We start from the raw sequence: 23766 nt of genomic DNA on the forward strand, positions 1-23766 counted from the left end.
GGAAGCTTTTTCGGGAAGACAGGTGGGAGTGGGAAGGAGTTTATATAGGCATGGATTTCCACCGATGGATTGAAAACGTGGGAAAGAACTAGGAAAGCAGGAGTTCGTTGGGTGTAAAATAGGAATATCGTATACGATTAGGATTGAGTTGAGTTCCCCTGCACGGAGGATTTTTTTTATTTGTTTTTGGGTAAAGAGACCCTGCACGGAGGATCAGAGGATTAAAAATGTCCCATTGAAATGCGTAGAAGGGTATTTATGGAAGAAAGTTTTTTGAGAAGTTTTTGAACTAAGCTCGTATCGATCATTGGATGGCATTATGGCAATGACGTCACATGTGAATATGAGAGACTGAGAGTGATAGTCTTTTTTAGTGGAAAAATATATTAATTAGGGAATGAAAAAAGTTTGTACATTGTCTTCCTTTGCAAGTAAAGTTTCCTATAAGTGGCACATTTGTAATTATCACTAAAAAAACAGGTCGTACCCAGTGCACAAGGCTCCCGCATTTAGCAAGGTTTGGGGAGGGTCAGATGTATGCAGTCTTACCCCTATTTCCAGAGAAACTGTTTCCAGGACTTGAACCCGTGACCAAGCGTTTAGCAAGAGTCAGACAGCGATAATTAGCACATTTGTAACTATCACTCTCGTCAATATATTAATTTTTTCTTTTTCCAAAAAAAAAAAATAGAGAGTTTTTTCTTTAGTGCGAATGTAAGGGAGAAGTATATACCTACTTCCTATTTACGAGAGTTCGGATCATCTTGGTGTACATCCAGAGTAATTAACATGACATACAATGGTAGATACATGTCTTAATAAATACTTATTTCGAAGGAGAGGGAGAGGATCTTTATCCCCTCCAGTTCTCTGCCCGACCTAGTTCCCCAGTGCCTCTAACAAGGTTTGGGGGTGCAATGACCACCCTACCCTTGCCCAAACACTTTGCCCGGGTTGGGTCCACCCCCCTTATTAGAGGCACTGGGGAACTGGGTCGAGCAAGGAACTGCAGGGGATAATTTTTCGGAGAGGGTTAGCAATATTTTTTTAAATTTAAACTTTTTCTATTTTTATGTGAGCATAAATTCTGGCTCGCTTGTTAAACTCATTCATCTTTCTCCTTTGTTTTCTGAACATAAAACTTGCTTCATCTTTCGACTCTCTCAATTTCGGGCTAGGCCTGGTAGAACCGACCGAGCTTGCCCGACTAAATCCTGGTCCAACCCGGTTTGTTTACTTAAGCCCGACACATTTAGTAATTGGGCGGTCCCAGTGTGGGGTCCTAGCCCATCGGGCCTGTCGGGCGCCCGACCGACCAGACCCTTTGTCTTTTTTTAATTCATTCTCAAAGGTGCATGAACCCAACCATCAAGTTCAGAAAGGCAAACATTGCTTGTTCCAACATGATTCATCCCATGAAATCCTATTTTTGATTTTCATCATACCGTTAAACCCATCTGTTGTTTTAATCCATTTACCAACCATTCATGAATTAATATCAACCAAACATAAAAAAAATAAAAACTCGTGGAACATCCATATTTTAGTTCTTATATACCCCAAATTTATTGGTAGTCATTCAAACATAGATCCATCTTCTATGATACTTCTCTGAATGCATTTTTTTTCATTCATTTCTATTCTTGCATCTCAGAGAAATTTTTATTCATAATTATTAAGGTTGTGCCGTTTAAAGCCTGTTTAAATTTAACCAGGCTCATAGCTCAGTTTAACAGCGTTTAAGGTCCAATTACACTAGACCGATTATAGCCCGAAGCCCAACCTAGCCTGATCGGGCCCGACCAGGCCCGACCTGAATACTTAAACGGACGATCACGGTGCAGTCTTTAAGGACCGTGAGGCCCGATCGAACCCGACCGAGCCCGACTGGTTGACACCCATATACTGTTCTTCGATACCCTCCACACACCATGTGAAGGCCTCAAAATTCCTTAACTATGTCTGAAAGAAAACCACCCCTTTCTTTTTGTACCATTGGTCACATATTGATATCAGAGACGTATTATCTAAGGAAACTTAAGTGCCAAGGGTAAAAGTAATGTTTTACTCCTCCTCGAGTTGGGATCAGCTCCCCACATGGGGTGCCACCCCACATGGATCTCATCATATCAATTTCAGAATCTTTATAATGTAGCTTCCTTTAGGTTAGATTTGGATGCTTAGAATGAAAAATAAGACAAAAATCATGATGGTGCAATGATTGATTTATGTATCTATCTCTCTTCAAGTTCTTTTCTTTTTTGAAAATTTCTTTCCTCTTCTTGGTATCCAAAGATTCCAAACATAGCTTGAAAAATCTGGAATAGATGGATGATTTCTTTCTATCAAAGAACGATACCTAAATGTAAGGGTGTCAATCGATTCAGTTTTGATTCGATTCAAGATACAAAATGCATAAACAAAATCGAATTGAACTGACTGTAGGAACACATTTAAAAAAAACCGGATCAATTCAATTTTGTTTTTTTATTAGTGTTTTGTATTTGGTTCCTTATTTGATTTGAATTCAGTTTCATAGCCGGTTTAGTTCCTATTTTAGCATTCATGAATCATCCACAAATATAATTCACCAATAAATTATGTAGAGTATTAAGCCTCCAACTGTTAATACAGATTCTGTTTTTGGCTTTCATGAAAAACCCCATAAAGACATTTTACTAATAAATATTATCTGATACTAAGCCTCCAACTATTAATATAGATTATGATTTAGGTAAACTTGTTAAATGTTAGTACTTGAATCAATTATAAATTGTACCCAAAAAAGAATAAAAAAAACTAAGATCTAGGGAAATGAACCATTCTATTTTATGCTTCAACGGGTATTCTTTCACAATCTTATATGTTATAATCTTATTCTACTGTAAGCATGTTTCCTTGAAATTTTATGATCATTTGTGAATATCATCTTATTCGGTTCTAAATGAACGGTTTTGGGGCCTGAGCGTTTAGCTTAGATGGTGCTGTCAGTGTTAGGTCTGGTCGGAAGACGCTGGAGGTTAGGTGAAGAAAAAAATTCAACGGTTTCATCCTTGAAATCAAAGCGAATCAAACTGAGAAATGTTTCTTATGCTGTCAAGTGCAGATTCAAATCTAAGTCCTCTAACATAATGAGCCGTGGGATCCACATTAACATTCTCTCTCATAGTTTGACCATGTGAATCCCATGTAGATGATACCATTCTCTAAAATCTCATTGGTGTGGTGTGGAGCTTCCTTCTTACACTACCTGTTGCGTCAAGAAATCGTCGAGCGGTCCTGCGAGTGCCGTCACCTGCAAGTGGACCAAAGGGGTCAATCAGAGAGAACCGGTGTGGTCCCGGCCTAGGGCTCTCCGATGCCAAAGTTAGATCTCCTGGCGCAAATAGATGAATAGTGATTATTCAGTATGAGTTTAGCTGTCCCCTGATGGGGTTGCGTACCTTGCCTTTTATAGTAGCATATGGCGGTGTATGGCGGTGTGGAGAGTCCCCGTTTGAGGGCGATTGTGCTGTTGAGTGGATAGAGGCCCTGGGTAACGGGACTCTATCCTGATTGGCCATCTCCCCGTGAGAGGGAGTGTCCGGGTGGCATCAGGATCCTTGGTGGATAGATACCCGCGTGTGGTGATAACGTCCTCGGTGCTTGAATCCGTCTAGATGACGTGACCTCTAAGCGGCGGTCTAGAGTCCTGGTAGTGACGTGAGTCTTAGTGATACGAAGGGTCGTAGATGGGTGGCCCCCACCTCACGTGCCCACGATGCTTGCTTGGGTGCAGGCCGCGCCTGGGTGAGGCCGCGCCTGGATGTGTGGCTGCGCTGAGGCCGCGCCCTGGTGAGGAGGCCGGGCCTGGGTGAGGCCGCTCCCTGGTGAGGAGGCTGCGCCTGGGTGAGGCCGCGCCCTGGTGAGGAGGCCGCGCCTGGGTGAGTGAGGAGTGAGGAGGCCGCGCCTGGGTGAGGCCGCGCCCTGATGCGGGGCCGCGCCCGAGTGGTGGCCGCGCCCCCGAGTGGTGCTGGGACCCCGGTTCGTTCCCCTTAGCTATGGAGCGGGTCGTCCTGTGACACGTGGCGGTCGTTGATTGGCCCGGTGAATATTGGATGTATCACTACCCTTGTGAGAAACCCTCTCCTTTTGCTATTATATTTTTCAATCTTTCTAAAAATTATAAGGCAATGACTAAAAGCAAGTTCTTGTACATTTCAACTGTCTAATTAATCATTATTGTAACGTTTAATCCTAATCATTTGTTTAACCACTAAATTCACAATTTCATGACAAATGATAAGAGATAACACAATAGATAACAATTCATACTGTAGGATATTTAGAAGTTATATATAAGACAACACAAATGTTCCATTTATTTTAAATGTTTAATTATATTTAGGATAAATGGAGAAAACTCTTTTGCTTTTGAGTGTAATTAATTAGTTCATGCCTAATTTATTTGGGATTTGTTGAGATAAGGAATTTTCGATTTTAACAAATGGCCTTTAAAAAGCGTATCAATTAAGCTAGTGGAGTGCCATGACCACTTGCTCTCTCTTTCCCTCTCTTTTACTTATTATTATTTTTTTTGGAAGAGGAAGGGTGGAGAGATTTATACATTGCCTTTAAGTGTAGGCACCTCTCACTTTAAGTCAATAAACGTATGAAAAACAAAAATCTCACGATCCGTATACAAGAGGTCCACGTATTCAAAAAGAAAAAAAATCAAAGGACTGTACCCTATTGACAATGTGTTTATTATTATTACCTTCTTTCACCAACCATTAAAAGGTATTAGGTTTACGAGGCGTACAAATAAAGTAGACTGAGAATCCTCAATCCATTCGATGTTCAAACAACAAAGTAGCTGTCCACTTTGCTCAAATTGAGTAGTCCATTATATTTAAAGGGTATAGCCGAATAGGATAGTTGTTCAAAAAAAAAAAAAAAATCCCAAATTGAAATGTTTTCAAAATATAAAATAGGGGGAGGGTTTCCCAAGATGCCAGTATAAGAAGAATGGTATACTTCATATGAGGCTCACATGGGGCTCGTAAGTCAAAATAAGAGAGAGCATCAGTTTGAATCCCATTGTTTATGAAGTGAGAGACGTATACTGAATCTACAAAGGGAGGGGCCACATGTTTCCTTTTCCTACAAAGCAATAAAAACTTTCTATAATAGCTGTGTTGATATAATCCTACCTTTTTGAATCATCAGACGAATTGTTGATAGAAGAGGTTCACCCTTGGAATAATCACATGCCAAATTTTAAGTTTTTTTTTTTTTTTGGGTAAACGCTCAAATTTTAAGTTTCACTTACTTAAATAACATAACATACTATGTTTTTTTTTTCTTCTCCTAAAAAAACACAACATATTAGAACTTTTATCTTTTTGTTTATGGGTTCTTCTAGGCATTGTTATGCATAGTGAAGTATAATGCTTCATTATTTATCACTTGGCAGTACATAGGTTAGTCCATATGATAGAGGACCTCACATACATCTCAATGACCTAATTTTAATCCAAAATAACTTAGGAAAGTTGTTCAAATTCTAATTCATAGTCTTAATAAAATTAACAAAATGCCATCCGATGGAGATAAATATAAAATACAAAATGACATCTTTTGTAACTTTAACTACTTCCTCTACTCATTTTAAGCTGAATTGTAGTAATTAGATTTTTCTCTGGTCTTCTATCACATGGAATAAACCATGTACTCCCATGCAACAAATAGTAAAACTTTATACTTCACTAGTCATAGTGACAGGAAAGAAAACCCTTTATTATTATTTTTTTAATAGTCGAAATGAAGTTACTCCAATCTACCGACCTTAACATTCAACCAAGTTTCATACTTTCAGATTGTAGATGATGAAGTATGAGAATTTGTTGAATTTTAAGGTTGGTAGATTTGGAGTAACTACATTTCGACCAATTTAATTTCGTACTTTCATAGACTGAAGATGATGAAGTAGCTAGCCATTGCCTAATGTAGTGGAATTGCGTTGCTCATCGAAACAGTTGTAAAGTGGCACATCTCGTGTTTGAAATCCTTCCCATTATGAAATTTAAGATTGTGGTTAGTATGCATTTTCGGAATACATTATTATGAGTTTAGAACGCATTATGAAGCCCGATTCTTCTCTATTTTCTTGCATTCTAAACCTACGTCTTCTTTAATTTATATCTTTGAAATTTGTTCGACATCCAAAATCTATTCCAAGATACATACCAAACACAACCTAAATGTCAATGAAACTACCAATGACAGATAATGACTTTTGTGTAGAGGCCTATTAACATGGGGATTTATACACATGTTTTCCCCATTAAAATTTCGGGTTATGTTTTCTTTACTTACATTTCATCTTTTTATCAATAAAAATGTGACACAAACTGAAAAGAGCCCTCACCCCTTAGCAGCCAAATGCCTAATTCCAGGTTTGACTACTTGCAGCTAAACCTTGCGTTGACAAGAGTTTTTTTTTTTTTTTTTTTTTTTTGATGAAATTGTAATCACACAAACCACACACCAATCTCAAAAGGCAAGAGTTTATGTTTGACACACATTTATCTTAAGAAATGATATGAAATTAAAGATGGATAATTAAGGGTGTCAATCAGTCTGGTTTCAATCGTCTAGTATCTATTTCGGCCCGTTATTGGGCCAACTTGAGACCAAAACGTTAAAGAATTTTCAGTTTAGACCGATCCATTTTTTGGTTTACATGTATATATAATTTTTTTTTTGGGATAATCTTAGGTTTTTGGTTTCTTATCTGGTCTCAATTTTTATTAGGTTCAGTTTGATTTTCAATTTCAGTCAATACATTTGATTGGTCCGATTTAGTTTCAATTTCTACTAGTTTTATAAAACCCAACCCAAAACCAACCGTTTAGAGTTTGATTTGACTCATATCTGGGATGGAACGATTGGTTTCAATTGATCCCACCAGTTCGAGCTGAACTTTGACTCCCTAGATGGATTAGTGAAGAGACCTGAAGTCAAAACAATCCGTATAGTGAAAACATCCCTGAGCGTGGGATACTTGTGACAATTTATTAAAAGGGAAGGGGTAGCATGGGTAGTTCAGATTACCCACAATCTTGGCTAAAAAACTAAATTTGCCTAAGCAGTGATGTCTAAATCTTGGCTAAAAAGCTAAATTTGCTAAAGCAGTGACGTCCACGAAAGTGACGGAAAAAAGCGGTCGTGAGGAATGACGTTAATTTGCAAGTCCAGAAGAGCGATAGGAAACAGCAGAGTGATGGTATCAGCAGAACGTTGTCATTAAAGAGGTAAGAGTTTCTAACCATTAATTAATTAGTTAATTAAAGGGATTTTTTGTTTGGTAGACGTTAACCAAAGGGATTAATTAAATGGAAAAGTCAAAATCAAAATCAAGATATTGCGCTTTTCATGCAAGTGATACTTCCTTCGTGTTGTCTTCCTCGGAGAGTTGGAGTCTACTCGAAGGCTGGTGATGGGGAGATAGGATTGCTCTTAAGTCTTGTGGATCCCCCCACCTTTACCGAGAAGGATTCTGTTCAGCACCTTGCTCGGGCTGCATGTGCAGTGCTAGACTTGGTGAGGCATGAAAAGACCATCTCACCCCTGCTCGGCAAGGCGCTCGGACAGGGATGAGGCAGTCTTTTCATGCCTCACTGTGTCCGATGCTGCACGTACAGCCCGGGCAGTTGGGTGTTGGACAAGAGCCGAGTCCCACCTTTACCAATGAGCATACGCTGAGTATTCTTTATGGGTCGACATTCTCTGTGGGGAAGTGTGACTCCTGTACTAGTGTGGGGGCCAATGAGACTGCATGCATTTGCATCATGGGGGTGGAGCTGTCATTTTTCACCTCCTGTGTTTACTGTTTAGGTGTAAACGATACACTCTCATATATAGAACTTTTCTCCATTCTTTATACATTGGTTGAGAGGTGACTGAGATCAGCAATTTCAACAAATTTAAAACCAATCCATAAAAAGAAGACAAAATATTCTTTTCACGGCTGAGAGGGCGGAGGTCGGATCGTATCCTTGTACAAGTACTATCCAATGCCCTCTAGGGCCAGCCATATGGAATACATTGTGGGATCCATAGTGGGAGTGGATTCCATGTGACTGGCCCTAAAGGGCATTAGACGGTACTTGTACAAGGACATGATCCGTGCTCGGGAGGGCTTCCTATATGGTCCCCATTATTTTGCCACGTAAAAGATGATGTGATAATTGGATTTTATATCTAAAATTAATCTCACAAGTTCTCTCAATATACATTTGCATCACTCTTTAGCTAATGCTACTTTGCTACCCTTTGTTTTCAGTTTTTTTTTTTCCCGCTTTTCTTTCATTATTTTATTTTTAATTAATTTCCAAAGATTGATATTTTATGTTTCCAGTTCCGTTTATGATTTAATAAGACAATTATTATCTTAATCCCTAAGCAAAAGTCACTTATAGAGGAGATGAGATGAGTATATTAATTTAGGTCTATTAGTCTTTGCTCACAGATATGTAAAATAATTGCTAAATGCTTGATAAATAGATTAAAACCATCTCTTAATAGTCTTATTAGTCCTTAAAAGTGCTTTTTTAGTTACTCGAGCAATTTCTGATAACATTTTTATGGTGCATGAGATTTTATATTAGATGTGTCATAGTAAAAGTAAAAGTGGTCTGCTGATGCTTAAGCTTGATCTCAATAAGACTTATGAAGAGCCTAACCTAAAGGCTCTTTAAACGTTAATGGGTAAAAATATGTAAAAGGAAAAAAGTTCTACTATGCCATAAAAAAAAATAAAAAAGGCCGGAACCTAACTAAAAGCTGCTTATAAAGAGCAGAACAGTGCCCTTTCCTATTTTGATATCAATTTTTCTCTTCCTTCATGTGTTCGAATCATTTTAAAACAATGTTGGCTTTTTCAGTGGGGAAGTGTAACCCTTACGTGTGCACAGGGGACAATGAGAGCGGACACATTAGCATCATGGGTGCAGGATTTCCACCTTTCATAGAAACGAAGAGGTCATTTTGCCCCCTCAGTGTCTGGGCGTGAACAATACAATCCTGCATAGCTCCTTTAAAAAAATAAAGAAAAGAACTACGGTGAAATCATTTTCTATAGAAAAAGTTTGATACAATGTCAATTCAAAAGGGAAAGTGTACATTTTCCTAAATATCTTTGTTCATGAGAGAGATATGTCATAAATGCCCCTCTCTTTTTGTTAGTTTCCAAATGAAATTTTCTTATTGGTCTAAAACTGCAGTTGGGCAGTGTAGGGAACTCTATCCCTATTTCCTATAAAACTAAAATCATAGACAGCTCTCCAATGGATCCGGCTCCTCTCCACGGAGTTCAGTGCCTAGGGCACGCCCAAGGGGCATCCAAGGATTGAACTGTGCCACACACATCTCGACGCACACCTAGAGATGTATGCGACATAACCCAACGACTGGATGCCCCATGGGCATATTGGGCTCTTGGAGAGGAGCACAATCCCTCTCCAACATGGGGAATCTTGTCAGTTTAGCACTTTAAGAGCATGACCATGGCATGGATATATGTATTCCTTATGCTATACAATATAAATATTTATCACATGAACTTCACTTTCTTTGTCTTTAGTACCCAAAACGCAAATCCACACCAACCTTATTAAAGTTATGAGTGGATTCAATGTACTCTTATTGTTTACATGTTCTTAACAATTCACATTGATTCTTGTTTTTATTTTATCTTATCAATGATGTATATCTGTCTGAATCTTCTAACAACTCCTACTCTTAGGCTATGTTTGGAATGCAAGAAATTGATTAAAAAAAAAAAAATAAATCATATGAAGACAGTCCATGATGAAGTTTGATGGTTGTTGATATTAAATGTATGGGCAAGAGATCATTATTTGGGTTTGTAGCGCTTGCACCAACACATGGGCCAATGAGAGCGCATGCAAAGCCATGAACATATGCCATTTTTTGTTTTCATGGGAAGAGGGGGGGGTAAGATGGTACTTTCACACGCTCCTATGTGCATCTGTGTTTAAGTGCAAAGTCAAACGATTAGGTAACGTTCTTTTTCCCCAAATTTATTTTCCCTTCTGAGATTTTTTTTCTTCTTCATATCTATTTTGTCATGTGGATAGCTTGGTTTGGTCGTTATGACTGTTCGATAAATGGTTTTTTTTTTGGGATTCACCAATAGTCAAATTTGATGACCTATCACCCATCTGCTCCTTTCCTCACTCGGCAAAAGTTTGAGTAGTTTCAAACACCAGTCCCCAAACTGGTCATTTAAACCGAGTTGATTGGAACCGTCGACCTCGGTTCAAAAAGAACCAATTCATTGAAATTGATTGAATTTGCTTGAAATAGGCATCAACAAGAGAAAACCAATCGATTTTAATGAAATCAAAACCATATAATTGAATCTTGTTTTTTTCGATTTATGCGTTTATGGGAATAAACAGCAGGTTGGGTTGGGTGGGCCCAAATTGGCCCATTTAGAGGTTTGGTGCCCGATCCAGCACAAGAGTATGGGCTTTAGCACTCCCTAGTGCCCACAGGATGTTAAGTTAGGGGTTTACATCATGTTATTGGTGAAGCCTGATCTTAGTTTTAATCTGGAAAATATTATTGATTTTTTGACGAATTATTTCATCTTCAAAACACGTGTGATCGACCAAAACGTGCATACGTCAGTCCCGAAGACACTGACTCCTGAAGAGTTGTTTTCTAGACCAGATTTGATAATACAATTCTGACTATAACAATTCATATTCATTTTCCATAATGCCTTGCTCTGAACCTTATCCTGTTGGCTCATAATGAAGATGGTATCATAATCGACTCAAATACCCCAAACATTTCCCTGACCCAACCTTTGCTTTTTTCAAACTTACTAACTCTATACAAACTGTATGGCAAGCAACAACCACCATTTGCTATTCTAAGAGTACAGTGTCTAAATTACCATATTACCCATTACTCTGCTTTTCCAATGTAGCCAAATGTGAATACCTATTGATGAATTTTCAATTCCTTTTTGGTGTCAAATTCAACTGGAAGTGCTTTTTCTTAATAAAATACTTGAAAGATAATTGCTTTAAGCCCTTGTTTGGTTTGATGTGATCCAAGAACAATGAAATGGTAAACTCAAAAAATATTAAATACAGAAACTAAAATTTGCTTTCCACGATAAGTTACAAAAAAATCATTTGAGGTGGCATGACCAAGTTCAATATAGGACTTCGGATGCTCCAGTATCTGTCATAGTCTATAATTTTGATCCACAACATCAACTTCCTTTCGTACTGTGGAATTGGTCATGTGTAGTAGGGGTGCAATAGGGTTGGATTGGGCCGGATTTTATATTGAAACTTGAAATAGATAATAAACAAACCAAAATAGGTCATTATTTGTCCTTCAAATAACAAAACCAGAAAGCAATATGCTTTGAAACCAGTAATACATACAAGAGAACTGGAAGATGATTTCAGATCCCCAATATTGCTCAAGCTTGAGTCTTTGTCCAAACCAATCCATTCTCATTTATCCAATGACAAACTTCTATTAGGCCTGGGTCAGAACCCAACAACTTAAAAGCAATATGGTTTGGATTCCAAGTTGATGTGTCATAATGGCATGCCATGATCACATGATTCACTTTCTTCTGAGCATGTATATCAATTACATATACTTTTACTTTCTGTAAAATATGGCAATAATAGACTTGAAATGGGAATGGCTGACTATGACATAATACTGGCGGTTCAAAGAGGTTTCCATATATGAGTTTTATGGCTCCAATTGTGACATTCTCATAAGATCCTTCAATGCTCTCAGTACTCCATACACATACATGGTGCCCTAATTTTTCGACAATAAAATCGATGAGATCTTCACCGGAAGTCATGCAGGTGCTCTGCTCATCTCGAATGGGACTCTTGTCACATATCTTGATGGTGTCTTCAATATACCCATCCATGTTTGATTGATCCACCACACCAAACATTTTCTTCAATTCCTCAATCTTTCCAAAGGAAAATGGGAGTTTTGATGCGAGAGATCGCGGTAAGAATGATTTATATGACATTAGGTCCCTTAGATCAGGGATAGACATGAAACCTCCCTCTTTAACCATTGACTCGCGAAAAAATGGCAATCCTCCTTGGCTAGCAGCTGACATGGGTGTTTCATTTGGAAGGTGTTCATAAACCACTTTGATAGCACTCCACTGAGCAATTGGTGGCAGGGTTGTGTCATCCATTGTCTTCTTTACCAACGCATTTGTAGAACAAGCAATATTAGCCTGTTTACAGAATGAACGCAAGTGTGAAGCCAATTCATTTTCTTTCATAAGTTTCATAAACATTGTTGCCTGATGGAGGGTTAATGGAGAAGCCTTTGCAACTAACCAATGTGGAGGGTGTGAAAGACCAATATGCTCTTTCCAATACTGTGAGAAGGCATTTTCAGCTTGAAAACCCTGCAATTTCATGGGAGAAAATTAACAACCAAGTAAGAGATAAAATAGGAACAAATCACAACCACTTTGAAATGAATGGATAATGGAAAAACATCATTTTTCTTACACTAAAGTATGCTACTATCAGAATTCCAAGCAACAAAATGTGATATGTCATGGTGGAACTGAAACAGGGAACCAAATGAATTGCAAAGATGGGTATGTTGCATGGAGAGAGGGTGTTTGATTTTACATAGAGGGTAATTTTGGTTAGGTGATGGTAGAAGTGAAGGAAGGGGGATGGGGGAGAGGGTGGAAGAAGAACTGGGATAAGGGGTAATTTTGGTATTAAAAGCATGAGAGGAGTAATGGAGATAATTTAAGGAGGCTATGGTTTAAGACATAAGGGACTTCTCCCTCTATCTTTGGGTTAATTGTTGTGATTTAGTTAATCTCACTTTCACAAACAATTTTCGAAGTACTAATAGCACACAAGAAAAAACAAATTGGTCTAAATCAGTTAACTTTACTGTATAAAAGAATTCTATATAACTGAACTAATTTTTGCCCGATGGAGCTGTGAGGTGGTGTTTCTAACGATTGCATAACGAAATACAATTTAGATAGACCACTTATCAAATTTCGAAGTCACATTTATTGCTTACACCCCCTTTATTGGCATTTCCCTTCTGTTTTTAGCTATCCTTTTGTTTTAACTATTTCCACAAAAGTTTGACTTTCTAGTTATTCCTTAGGAGTTCATGCAACGCTGGTGGGCGACTGACAGTTATCTAAGGTTCATACAGTAACGCATCACCCACTGTTACAGAGAGGGTAATATCCTAGCAGATGCTCTTGTGAATCGAGCAGCCCGCCTTAAAATTTCAGAGAAGTGGAATGACTCTCCAAATTTCATAGCCCATACAACTTCTTGGGAAGCTCTAGGAAGACCATATTACCGCTTCTTTTGATCTGTTGTGAGGGTTTCATACCCGAACTTTTTTGTTTGTAATTGGCTGAAAATACTTTTGAGTTTGAGCATCTGATTTTATTCTCTTTTTGTATCTTTCTTTATACCATCAATATATACTTGCTGATCTTCTAGCAAAAAAAAAAAATAAAAAATTTAAATCATAATTTGAGGAATCCCAATTCCTATTGATTTCTACAACCCTCTTTTGTATTGCACTGGTTTTATGTTTGATATTAATTTTTAATCATTGTTTCCTTATTTTAGTCAATAAATTTGTAAAACAAAATCAATGAAATTTACTTTTGGTAGCGAGATCTCCAAGTTTATTGAATAAAAAATTCCAAACTCATAGATTTAGAGATATCTTAATTTGCTGCTTCTATTATCAAAAAAAAAAAATTTGCCGCTTCTTGATTCCAAACCGCTATTAACCGAGTCATGTAGGAACCGATCCGATCTCCGATTCCATTCTCTTGAACTATATTTTAAAGCTGTATTTTGCCACGTGGTCAAGTCCAATAGGCACTAAACTTAACATTTAAGTAGGGTACCTTGAGCCCTTCCCTTACCTGATTTACCACATGATAGATATTAGGGAAATGGAGGGAACTATTGCACTAACTAGGCAGCTTAGTTAGAACTTCAGATTTGTGGAATTGATCTAAGTCACTAAAATTTGTTCATAACTTAACTTGACAGACCTAGCCAACCATTAAAAATGCAAGGATAGGCTCTTCTAAGTCTATCTCTTTCCTCTCCATATGAAAAGACACATATGTCTCCTTATTTTGAGGAGGAGAGAGATAGACATATGAGAGTGTTGGCGTAGGCCACACTGCTCGATAGAAAACTTCTTCCCCATAGCACCCACGAAATGACATTTACTATCCAAAAATGTTGCTAATATATACATATAAAAAAATCATTAAAATTCAATTTTAGAATTACACTTTACGTACACCCACTAACATAATGGCATATGACATACCCAATTCAAAATGTTGTAAACTCAACAAGTATTTTCCATTTAAAAAGGTAACTGCAAACAAAAACAAGAAAAGACAACTAAGAATAGTGTGTTCAATGAAGGGGACCCAGACCTTCCCCTTCCAAAAGGTTATATTGGTCCCAAACTTAATACCTCTAAGATTCCTAACTCACCAAAACTCAAGATGTTAGAAATTTGCTGAAATGAAAACTCATCAATGAAAAAGTTGATGTCTTGAAGTTTTAATTGATTAAGAAGATAAAGATTTTGTGAAGAACCTAAGCCATACATTTTTTAAGTAAAAAAAAACCACCCATATGGTTGGTTCTGGGAACAATTCAAATTGCTACTCTAGTAACAAATTTTAGGACTTTCGGGTCAAAATGCATGAACGTGGATTTTTGGAATTTGTGAGAGGATGCAAACGAAATTTAAAAATAGAAAGAATTGATAAGAACAATTTAGGTGTAAAAAAATAATACAATTGGTATTCAAAGAAAATTTGGCAGTAGATAATTAAGATATGCTTAACATAGCAACAAGCCGAATTTTCTGTTTTAGAATTTTTATGGCAATTTCTTCTTTTTGCTAGCAGGCTTTAAAGAGCAATTTTAGAGATGCAACCAGTTTTGCAACATGGAAGTGTGATGTGAAAATTTTACCGTATTAATAGTTAGAAAACAATCTAGAGTTGGTCTCGTATCAAATTTTGGATTCAGATTTAAGCATATACCCTCATGTATGGGCAGATTCACTTTTCATCTATCCATTTCTTGTTTAAAAATTACAATTTTCACTGGATTTAAAAAAAATTATTATGCCCCTTGAACAATCCCATTTGGCTAAAAATTGAAATGTGAGTAGGGAACTTGGACTCTATTTATCCACAAAATCACAGCTCTATACAATGTGCCATGTGGTAGATACTTGTGGCAATCTACAAATACTAAATGACTACTAAAACTTATCCCAAAGTTTATAGACATGCATGAAGAAAAATATTACTTCCCCCTCTCTCATCTTCTTTTCTATCCCCAATACTCACTAATGCCAATGCCAACTCAAATCATCACAGGCTTCCTCGATCTCTCAAAAAATTCTTGTCATATTCAAAATAGTAATGCACCGTAGTCTAATGAAGCCAAATAACTTGAACATTCAAAACTCACTTATTTAGCCTTTTAAATATTAAGAATCAGATCTTCGAGTATACTCCTTAACAAGCTTTGCAAATGACGACGACTTGTTCTCTAGCAAATTGGTTGGAGAATCATATTCCAATATAAGACCTGCTTAAGACAAGAAAACATGTCAATCTGAGTAGGCAAGCGCCAGAAGGATGAGAAGATGTATCATCAAATTCAATTGAATTTTTTTGATTGTGTTATACTATTTACTAGCTACTAACCATTATCGATAAGCATGACCATATCGATATCAAGAATTGATGTTATCCTATGTGCAATTGTGATGACAGTAGATTCTGAAAAATGTTGAAGAAGTGTTTGTTGAATTAGATTGTCAGTTGCAGTATCCACTGATGCAGTAGCTTCATCAAGAACTACTACTTTGTTCCTCTTGAGTAATACCCGCCCTAAACAAACTAGTTGCCTTTGACCCATGCTCCAATTCTCTCCATTTTCAGTCACTATAAAAGCCACCATGTGAAAATGGGTTAGCTATTCTTTTCTTGAACTTTTCTTCATCTACTTGTTGCCGGAAAAGGGATTGGGGGCTAGGGGTTTAGGGTGTGCAATGAAAGTTAGATATATCATACAATAATGTACTCATGTATGGATAAATTGATGTTGAGCAACTTTGGTATAAAACAATTATGAGAAAAGACCAACCTGCAAAATCAAGGTTCCCTTCTTTCTTTCTAACTTCATCACCAAGTTGACATCTATCTAAAGCCTAAGACAAAAAAAAGTTCATGTCAACTTACCACCTTGCTTGATTATTTAAGATAATATAAGTGTCGTTAAAGATTAGCTAAACAAAAGATGAAATAAATAAGCAAAGGGGAGCCAAGTGGAAATGAAAAACAACCAAGTAAAAGTAGTGCACTTCTCAAGTCCCAACTAAGAGAATATCTTAAGACAAATTTTGCCCAAAGATGATCCAAAGCATCCACTGAAATGATTCAATACCGTAGTTGAAAGGATTTCAAAAATTACAAAAAGAAAAAGATCACAAGAAAGGAGTTTATTGAGATACATCTCCCAACCAATCAATTGTGATGTGGTTTGTGTGTGTGTGAATTATTAGTAAATTGTTTACCAAAAAAAAAAATCATGAGTAAATTGAAGATATTTCCATCCTATCTTTGTCACTCATTAAAGATTATTCATCAAATGAAAAAATCTCACCTCCCAAATCTGTTCATCAGTGTATTCTTCAAGTGGGTCAAGATTACTTCTTAAAGTACCCTCAAACATTGTGGGGTCTTGCGGAATGATGCTTAATCTTGACCGTAAGTCATGAAGACCAATCTTGGAGATGTTTATACCATCTATCCAGATCTGACCGGCTGCAGGCTCAATCATGCGAAAGAGAGCCTGTATGAGAGTTGATTTACCACTTCCCGTTCGTCCAACAATGCCAATCTTCATCCTTCCATGGAAAGTACATGTAAGACCTCGTAAGATAAGAGGAAGTTGTGGCGCATACCGGACCTACATACATATTAAATAACCAATTCATGAAGATTAATAGATGCTATAACAGCAACAAGAATTGTTCAGCAACATTAGGCTTTAGAGTGTCTATTCCATAAAGCCTTAAGGAATCTAGATTGGGCATTACATCAAGATTAACAATATCTATTTTTCCTTGTGATGGCCATTCATAACCTGGCCTATTTTCTTCTACTAACAGAGGGGGTTCATTAGGGATGCATACATACTGTAGTATTCTCTCAATGGATATGATTTGGTTTTCAAGAGCAGTAAGATCCCATATAACCCCATACACACTGAAACCAAGCCCATATGTGACTGCTAAACCCGCAACACCTTCAAGAGAGAAAAGAAAAGAAAACAAAATCACAATTAATCTTTCATGTGAGAAATCAGTTATGATTTCCCTAGAGGATGAATTTATAAGATCTCAAATTCAAGATTTTACCAGGACTGAGGAATCCCTTCGGCATTGAAATCAAGAAAACCAAAGAGATGGCATATGTGATGGATGCCAACATTTCCATGCGGAAGCATAACCACTCTATCGCACCTGAGAAAAAAAATTTGGGTCGAGAATACCCATCCACTAGCTTGAAGTTTGTATCCATAAACTTTTCTTCTTGATCAAAACACCTGATTATGGTTGAACCTAAACTAGATTCAGCATAATGTTGTATGATTGGAGCATGGCATACTCCGCCCAAACGTGATAGTTCTCATGCTGCAGATACGTAGTATTTCTACAAGATGAGATTCATTAAAAAAAAAAAAAAATTAGCTATAATATAATAAATATATAACTAATGTATAATTAGTGAGAAAATGATATGAATTTTTTTATGAGGAAATTCTTAATGTGAGTTGCTCATTTAGATGGTTGTTAGTGACACCATTGTCATGGATGAAGTTAGAAGCAGTAGGAAAATATTTCATTCTATTTTAACAATCTAATCAACTATTCTCTATTGAATGGTTTTATTTTCTATTATTATTATTAGTAAATTTTGAAAAAATTATATACATTACTAGTATATTGATAGTACTATATCCTGAAATTTCTATCCCCAAATTCTTAAATAAAATGTTTACTGAACATGGACGCAAATATGTCCAAAAGTATGTGGTATTCGTTAAATTTTTTTGTCAAAAGTATTTTGTCAACTTTCAAATTCAATTGATAACCGCCTCTATCATATCCAATTTTTTTTCAATTCTAAATTTGCTTATGATGGATAGAACAATATGACCTTATTTAATACTTAATATTTAGTTATTGAGAATTATATTAATTTACTAATTTAGAATTGCTTACCAATTTATCATTGTAAAGTTGTCGACTAATTTTTTTTCACAATTATAATTGATATAATACTTAGATAGTACATATTAGAAATTATTTCTTAAGTTATTATCTGTTAAGTTTTGTTAATTATTATATTATATTTAGTATGAGCAGAGCTAATAGGCCATATTATATTTTTATCCAAACACATCTGATATATTTTATATATATCAAAAGCATATCCATGTCCCTTTGGTGAACTTTGCACTTTGATAACATTGGCTTTGTTTGGTCCTTTCTTCTCAAATAATTTTAGTAAGCAAAAGGTTACAGTTTTATTTTAATTTATATTAAAATGTGTGATTGGGAAAATGTATTTTTATAAATTCAAGAAGTATATTAAGATTCAAATAACAACTTTCAAACCCAAGAATATAGGCATCCATCATGAGACCAATTTTTGTGCAAACAAAGCAAAATTAGAATTCACTAATTAAACAAAGCTTGAATCAACTTGAATTACAACTTGTTAACCATAGGAAAAATATGGCTAAGCTTAATTTAAAATTTTAATCATGAGAAGTGGAAGTGACAATAGAATTACCTGGTACCAGATGCATGTCAGAGTCATTAGAATAAAAACTATTAACATTTGCCATGCAATTTGTGACATTACTGCAGTAGTTCCCAAGAATCCTATGATTGACACAAGAAATTCTTCCATTTGAAGTGGAATAGATGTATCAACTACATTTTGATCTATGGAAGCCTGCATACAAAAATAGACTTTATTTAAATTTATAATTATATTAATTTTTATGGTGATCAAACAAGTTTGTTTGGATCCTCAAAGCATATCTACAAACCCGATTTAGAATCCTTCCACTCGGAGTAGAATCAAAAAATGATATGGGAGCATGGAAAATGCACAAATGCATTTTGTTGAAGAACAGAGTGGCTGTCTTGTATCCAACAGTTACAATGAGCATGGACCTTATAAGTACACAAAGAGAGCTTCCAAGGGTCAAAGCAACATAAACAAACATGAGATTGGATCCCTTAATATAAGGTCCCATATCTGCTAAAACAGGAGTAGCCAACACCATCCAGTAGTTACTGCCTATTAGGAGAAGCTGAAAAAGAATTTGAGTAAGCAATATCAATGGTACAAAAGCACCTTTATGTGTTGCAGTAAGATACTTCCAGTAGACAGAAAGGCTAATTCCACCCTTCTCTCTCTTTTCTTCCTGGACAAGTTGTCCTTCTGATCCAACCATTTTTTCTATTTTGTGGTATTTAGGTTCCCTTTCTTCATTATCTTGATTAGACTTCTCGATACATATATTACCATCTTCTTCACTATGAATTAAGTTATCTAAAGCAACCCCATGTCCGATAGAATTTAAGTCTGCCAAAGCTTTCTTATGTGCCCCCACTAATTCTATAAAGTCAGTTCCTGAACAAAGAATTTCATCATACTTTCCTGCTTGAGTAATCCTTCCATCTCTCATAACCTGCCAAACAAGAGAAGGTAAGTAATTACTTTCAAACTAGGTTGGGGGATTTGAAGTCTAGAAAGAACGATGACACATTCTCACCAGGATAAGATCAGCATAATGTAAAAACTCTACTTGGTGGGTAACATAAATTACGGTTTTTGAACTCAAAAGTCCCAACAAACACTCCTGTCACAAATGTTTAAATATTCACATTTAGACACTCAAAAGAATATTTGGTTAATTATAAGAGACAACTAGTTATACCTACTAATAATATATTTTTTTATATAATAATGAGTAACATCAAACCGTAAGTTTATACAAAAACATGTATCCCTCCATAGATATCATGTTTCTGTATATCTTGTTTGATTAACCAACCATGGTTGGATTCTTCTTAGATCAATTGTTAGACCAAACTTAATTTCTATTCTGGTGAACAAAATTGTGATGTAAGTGATTAGATGTATAGCTTCAAACTAATTTAGGTAGCGTTCATAGTGTAACTACCTTAAATAGATGAGTTCCTGTATGAGCATCCACAGCACTGAAAGGATCATCAAATAGATAAATATCTGCATCATGGTATAAAGCACGTGCAATCTGGATTCTTTGCTTCAGCCCACCACTCAAGTTGATCCCTCTATCTCCTATGATAGTTTGATCCCCAAAGGCACACAATTCTAGGTCCTTCTTTAATGAACATGCTTCAAGGATAATCTCATACTTTTCCTTATCCATCTTCTTACCAAACAATATATTGTCTATTATCTTGCCACTCTGTATCCAAGGTGATTGTGCAACATAGGCTTTTGTCCCATTCAACTTAACAACTCCAGATACCTTCGGAACTTCCCCCAATATGCATGAAAGTAGGCTTGACTTTCCTGACCCAACAGAACCACAAATAGCCACTCTCATTCCATGACACACTCGGAAATTAAGATCTTTTAAGGTGAGATTAGGCGAATGAATGTCCCAAGAAAAATTCCCCTTGACAATCTCAACTGCAACCTCGGTATCATCTCTTGGAAGCTTTTGTACTATATTCGAATGAAGATCGTCAAGACAGAGGAATGAAGCTATCCTATCGAGGGAAATTTTAGTTTGAACTACCATAGAGATTGTGTCTGGGAGAACACAGATGGGCACTTGCAATATCTCAAATACTGCAAATGCAGATAGAATCTTCCCCGACTCTAGTGGAATTCCCATAAGCATACAAAACCCAAAAGTAGCCATGGATACAAACATGGGACCAGACAAGAAGACAAAGGAAATCGTAGCTGATGAATAAAGTAACTTTTTTAACCATCTTGTTTCAATATTCCTGAGCTCAACTATCTTAGCTAAGAACTTCATCTCCCAGCCCTGGAGTTTGAGAATCCTCATATTCCTCAGAGCCTCGGATGTTAACTTCATCCGTCGATCCTTTGAATCCATCAATCCTTCCTGAAATTTCTCCTGTAGTTTTCCCAATGGCCCATTTGCTAGCAACAAAATCATTATAGCAATAAAAGCTCCAATTGAAGCGAGCCCAAAGCTCTTGTACAAGATCAACAATGCTAGAACAAATTGAACAGGCACTCTCCATACATTGTGCAAGTACCAACTAAAAACGCTGATCCTCTCAACATCAACACTCATCAAATTAATGTTCTCTCCACTAGTGTGGCCCTGCTTTGATTGACTTGAAAGTCTGAGACTCTTTTTATAGATTATTGAGAACAATGCAGCACGGACCTTGATTGCCATCTTTCGCAATTGAAAGAACATATGCCTCTCAGAGAGGCATCTTATGAGCTTTGAAAGAAAGAATGTAAGCACTAGCGCGTATCCTTTATATATTAGTTGCGGAGAACTATTGAGATATTTAACAAAGGCATCAATAAGATAAGGTCCAACATAAGAAGCCAATGTGCATAAAATGGAGAATAGAGTCGTCCATAGAATTTCTTTCCATATTGAGTGAATCAGTGCCTTGACCAACATGAGTGTGCTTACCTGAGTATCATTACCACTGCCATTACTATCCGATTCAAGTTTATTTCTAAAGCAAGCAAAGACCACCTTGGCACTATCACAAGTGGCAAGTTGAGGAATGTCTTCAAGGTCTAGTGTCTTTTTATACCCGAGTGCAAGCAAAGGGCCCATCCAAGAGAAAATAAAAATATTAAGAAGATTGGCATTTGCATAAGGAGTGACACTATCTGCATTGACTCTTGATCCATGTCTATCATCATCATTGCTTTGACTAGAACTAATTTTCAAAAGAGGCTCCAAAATATGGGGATTTTCATCTTCTCGCCCCTTACCAAATAACCCAACATAACTAAAGAACAAACCAGCAATAATGGATGTAGCATCGGAGATCCATATTACAAATGGTATGGAAAAATGCTTCCAATACAAACCAAAATGTATAACAAGATAGGTAAACGACATTAGGAAGTAGAAGACCCACCAAATCCTTAGTATAATGGGGAACTTGTGCTCAGTTGAATGAGAAAACTGGATATGCAAGTAAGTAGAGATTACAAACCAAGTGAGCATTTTGAATGCAAAATCCAATTCTGAAAAAAGCTTTAGATCAGGCCAACCATGTCCATACCCAGAGAAGTAGTTTACCACGCATAGAAAAAGATTACAGAAAGACAAGCCCATACAAGATATAAGGGCTAACCAATGGTATAAAAAGTATGTATTCTTCAGCATTGGTTCTGAATTTTCGAGGGTAGGCATTGTGCGGCTCTTGCAAGCCCAGGAAATGAATAAAACTAATAACAAAATGAGTTGTGAAGAAGCAGAAACCCCGTGCAGGAAAATGGTTGTAGAAGAATGTGAAAAAAAAACCCAGATATTCATATCATTATTTGATTCTTCGAAAACACCCATGTTTACAAATTTTCTTTTCTTCTATTTATAATTTGGTGGCTTATCTCAGACAGATCCAATACAAATCCTATCAACTTTACCAAATCTTGAATTGATGCAGGCCCATTTGTAAAATGTTGTGGAAACTTCCGCATCTAAATACCAACAACCATTTCCACCCTATGTGTTCCACAAAAACTTAGATCGATATTGAAGTCTCAAGATCACCCTTAAATGTAGCTGAACCTGTTAATTAACCAACATAATAAAAACCATTGAAAAAATTATAAAGAGAAAGAGAGTTCGCAAATTTTTATAAAAAAAATTAAAAATGGAAGAAGCTATATATATGATTTAGTCCATGTTCAATAAAGAACATCAATAAAGAGAATAGAAACAAAGTAATTTGAAATGAAATAAACCAACAAATATTTTCAAGTCAACTCATTGAGCAAAATGGTAAGACAGAGAATTTCATATCATATGAACACCAAGTGATGCATTGCATATATTTCTATAGTGAAATATAAAACAAAAATAAAAACTGAAAAATACCAAATCCATATACGAAGTTCCAAACAATGAAATCATAGAAACAACATTAGCAATATAACTAACATGGGAATAGAACTATTAAATATTGATTTACAGTAGCCTTTGCAAGAACTTTACCAAACTATTGATGGCAACTTGAAGATCGAGTGTGAGTGGGAAAATCCTAAGGACACAACATTGCAACTAACCATATTTTTAAATAGTCACATTCTTGACTGCTACGTACACATACACCACTCTTATTTATGACTATACAAGATGACTATTAGAACTCTGCTGCAAATATATTTTTTAGCTAGCCCTAGCAACAGAATTGAATAAAGTCTATTCGATCACATCAGACGACAATGGAAGCCATGAGATATGACAACTTTGGATAAACCACCTAAAGTCTATAGGTTGTAGGTCCAAAATTGTCAAAATGGTTTCTAGCAGCCATCACAATTCAGAT

At 36.4% G+C, this 23766-nt stretch overlaps 1 protein-coding gene and 1 pseudogene across 2 annotated transcripts; both read right to left on the reverse strand.

Annotated features, from left to right (window-relative positions):
• Positions 1-11506: 11506 nt before the first annotated feature.
• On the reverse strand, positions 11507-12685 carry LOC122646795 (polygalacturonase non-catalytic subunit AroGP2-like). Of its 2 annotated transcripts, none has more exons than XM_043840400.1 (2): positions 12591-12685; positions 11507-12484 (listed from the first exon to the last, which is right to left on the reverse strand). In XM_043840400.1, exons 1-2 carry the CDS (start codon positions 12639-12641, stop codon positions 11510-11512), a joined length of 1026 nt encoding a protein of 341 aa, XP_043696335.1. In that variant the 5' UTR covers positions 12642-12685; the 3' UTR covers positions 11507-11509. The 2 variants fall into 2 exon arrangements, with proteins under 2 accessions (XP_043696335.1, XP_043696334.1); XM_043840399.1 differs by having other exon boundaries at positions 11507-12493; positions 12591-12677.
• Positions 12686-15580: 2895 nt separating this feature from the next.
• Positions 15581-22931, reverse strand: LOC122646798 (annotated as a pseudogene).
• Between the last annotated feature and the right edge of the window lie 835 nt (positions 22932-23766).

Source organism: Telopea speciosissima, chromosome 11 (genome assembly GCF_018873765.1).
Source record: "Telopea speciosissima isolate NSW1024214 ecotype Mountain lineage chromosome 11, Tspe_v1, whole genome shotgun sequence".
Lineage (NCBI taxonomy): Eukaryota > Viridiplantae > Streptophyta > Magnoliopsida > Proteales > Proteaceae > Telopea > Telopea speciosissima.